Below are 4,005 nucleotides of genomic sequence, written 5' to 3' on the forward strand. Positions count from 1 at the left end.
TCAGACTCTAAATTTTGAGACTCTATCCGTTTTTAGGACCTAGTTGGGATTTTCTATCACTTTTTGGTATGTAAGTGGTGAATGTCCCTTTTAAAAATTAAATTAATATATATTTTAAAAGTAGACTCGCATACCACACATGTGCAGGTGTGATACAAATATGGTACACCAAAGTGGGATATATCACTTTTCTCATGGGATAGACAAGCCTCAAGAAATCGACATGGTACATCATAATACGGGATTTATATCATATATGATGTTGATATTTGGAAGATCCACACTATACATGGTGTGAGGTTTGCGGTGGATTTCTTTGCATCGATGATAACATTAAATGGCTTCTAGAATCAGTTGGACTTGAAAGATCAACACCATATGTGATGCGAGCTCCAGATATCCTACACGATAAACGAATATTGTATAATAATTAATGTAGATTTTTATGAACAGATGAAGTTTTCGTATAAAAAGATTGTGACTAGTAAATGAACAATCATAGCTTTACTCTGAAAACACCCCACCAAATACCTTTATCCCAATGCAAATACAACACGAATATTTGCAGCATCCCTTTTTGACTGGAGATGTTACGTTCCCACCATAAAAAAACTCTATCCATCTCTGCTTTTGCGTAGATCTTCTTTCATTTTCCACAACATGATGGTGGCTGGTGGGGCTAAGTACTAACAAACAAAGCACCAGAGGCTGGCACGTACCACTCCACCAACACTCATTGGCTCAGATATATATATGCCTTTGACGAAATCTTGCACAGATTCTGTCTTTTTCTATTCATTTTGACAATGTGTGTGTGTGTGTGCTGCTGCCACTATCCATTCGTGTTTCAAAAAGGTTAGGAACGTCCAATTATTTTAAAGAAAAACCTGCTGGATGTCACATTGGCAGGTCAACTTTAGGGCTACAACATGGAACCTTTTCATAATATGTGTATGAAATTACATCTCTCTCCCCATATTTTCACATGTTCAATCAAAGTGATTTCAACTTTTAATAGTACTTGACTAGTACACTTGCACTCATTTAATCATGGTTTATCACCACCACAACTTTGAAAACTTTAGCATCAAGCTCAAGTCAAAAAACTACAACATTTGCATGGATCCACCTCCAACCTTTATATGCCACACTATTAAATAATATTTTTTATCTTATAATTTAGAATTTTTTTTACTTTTAGTTTAATTAATTATGAGATTCTAATTTTTGATCTCATAATACATTTTCATTATATATTTAAAGAAAAAGACCACGTGGTTGTTAAGTATATTGGATCAAACGTACTATTTTCTGAAAGTTATAGGATTAAAAATGTAAATTTTGTAACCAATGGGATCCAAAATATAAAAGTGCTAATACCTGTGCTAAGCACATGATATTTTTCGTTAAAATATCTATCAAAAAATGCTATGAGATTAAAAGTACTACTTCTTAGAAGTTAGTGAGAATTCCATAACCAATTAGGCCAAAATTAGAAAGACCTGAAATTACGGGATGAAAAATGTTATTCTCCCACCCACCCACACAACACTATGATTTGGAATAAATTTGTATACTAGGTATTTTTTAAAAAAAAATTATAAATCAATATAAATTTTTATGTGAACATTATATTTCTTTCAAATATACAAGTAACGAGCCCAAGCTATTATTGCGAAAATCGATGAATACAACCAACTCATTAAGAATTTCATCTTTTGATCAAAAACAAATCAGAGGTAGAATGCCACAAAGAGAAAGTATACCTAATAAAACAGAGGTTTTGATTAACGGTACATATTTTGCTAAACCACCCATAAGAATCATATTTTGACTTTTGGTACGTCGAATGAAGACGATAGCTCCACACAGGATAAACAAGGCTCTTTTCCATTGTAAAATTCTAGAATAACAAAGGCTACAAGGAAGCAGGGATAAAGGCATATAGTCTACTATAAGGCATAGATTAAGACGGAGAGGGCAGCAAGGTACACACCTTTTAATGGGTTAGGGTCAAGTGTGAATAATAATAATAAAAAGAACCCATTCCCTTCTTTTTTCCCCACTTAATTATAGAGTGGTAAAATATTTTTATTTATTTATTTTTGGTGATACCTTTAGTATCTATACTTAAATAAAAGTTTTAAGAAGATGAAACTGAGATCCAAACAAAGCCAAATTTTACTACGGCAGTGTGGGTATAGTGGATGGATACACTTTGTTCTCGTCTCTTCAGCTCATTGGGGCCAAGACAAAAGCTGCACATATATTCTTGCAGGAACATTAATTTGACTTTCGGTACCAAGATTCGTTTCTACACCAGTCCCGCCTACATTACATTGGATGTATGATTATTACATATTTGGGAAAATTATTTATTAAATTTGTCTGTTATTAATTTTAATATTTTAAATTTATTTATTTTAATTTTAATCCAATAGCTTTTAAAATTGCTTAACTTTAGTCATTTTGATCCAATTTCGTATAATTTCATTCCTACACAACTTTGAAGAGCAATTTTTCAGTTCGTATATATCCATTCATTTTGCATCTCGTAGTTAATACTCGCCTAAAATGATATAAGAGTGTAGATTTATTGAAAAAAAATATTTGTTTGTATTATACTTAGAACATTAAGATAGACTATTAGCTTTTATCATCAAAAGGGCTAAAGAATCATAAATTAGGTTAAACGACCAAATCCACGCAAAATTGATAGATAAAGTATTAAATCTAATATTGCCAAAGATAAAGGATCAAAATGAATTCAAATCAAAGTTAAGATGTATAAGACAATCATTCATACACATAATATACCAAAAAATATCCCTAACATCATACACATAATGAAATGGTGATACTCTATAATATTACATTTGTCTGGATACTTGCAAAACTGTTGACTTATTTTCTAAAATAATCATCAACACAAACCCTATTCTTTTCCCCCTACTTTGGCTGCAAATGGGGTAAGTTATAATTGCAAAATTAGGTATTTCTTACAAAGTGATGATTGTGGATTTCTTTTATGCATATAGGGGGGGCCCACATTACATCTGTATACGTTGTATCTCAACAAAAATAAGGACTTTTAGCAATGTTAATTTGTACTAAGATGTAGTTGACTATTAGTTTGTCAGGCTCCACACATAAACTAAACAACAACTAGTGGGCTTAATTTAAAAATAAAATAATAGAGAATATTAAAAAGGAGAGCTCTCATTGGCCACTCATTTCATCATATATAAATTTCCATAGATTAGGAAGCTAAATTTATAAAATATTATTTGGTTCAGAGGTCAAAGCATCAAGATACCACTTGGAGATATGATATTACTATTTTACCCTTTAGAGCATCATTGTATGTATGTATATATATCATCGTAATTAATTCATATGCAACAGTAGCAGCTACCACCAAAAGCTTTTCAATATTGCTTCAAAGTTCTAACTCAAATTGAATTTTACAGGATCTGAATCAATAATAAGACAAGTGTGGTATGATTGGTGTATAGTTTAGGAAAAATAATAAACTACACTTGCTTTATAATTAGTCAAACGTTTCTTGAACTGTAAACCAATCACATGACAAGTGTACTACTGTAGTTGTGAGGATTCTCAAAAGTTCACAGCCTCATAACGTGGGGTGTTGACTATTGAATGATAATCACCTCTCCTTGTTAATTAGCAACAAAATAATGTTTATATATGTAGATAAGCTTTGTTTCTTTATAAATAGCAGGTCAGAGGTTGTACAGTTCACACATTATAGTCGCAAACAAACATTATTTGTAGAAGACATGAAAATGAGATCATTACCTCTCTCACCCCTCTTCCTCCTCCTCCTCTCTCTTCTACTGGTAATGTTTTCCATCCCACTTTCTTGTTTTTGTATCGTACTATGTTATGTTACGTTGGTCGTTCTTCTCCTATCGTAATTATTTATTTATATATTTGGTTCTCTGCTTTATTCTTTGATGCATCAGTTCGCCTGTGTTGCTACGG

General features: G+C 32.0%; 1 protein-coding gene across 1 annotated transcript in view; it reads left to right on the forward strand.

The window, feature by feature from the left end:
* Positions 3,704 to 4,005, forward strand: part of LOC110012722 — a gene marked incomplete in the record, with an annotated part of 688 nt that continues 386 nt past the window's right edge. The window contains 2 exon segments of the mRNA XM_020697445.1: positions 3,704 to 3,860; positions 3,987 to 4,005. Of these exon segments, the coding sequence (XP_020553104.1) occupies positions 3,801 to 3,860; positions 3,987 to 4,005 (79 nt within the window).

Source organism: Sesamum indicum, linkage group LG10, assembly GCF_000512975.1.
Source record: "Sesamum indicum cultivar Zhongzhi No. 13 linkage group LG10, S_indicum_v1.0, whole genome shotgun sequence".
Taxonomy (NCBI): Eukaryota; Viridiplantae; Streptophyta; class Magnoliopsida; order Lamiales; family Pedaliaceae; genus Sesamum; species Sesamum indicum.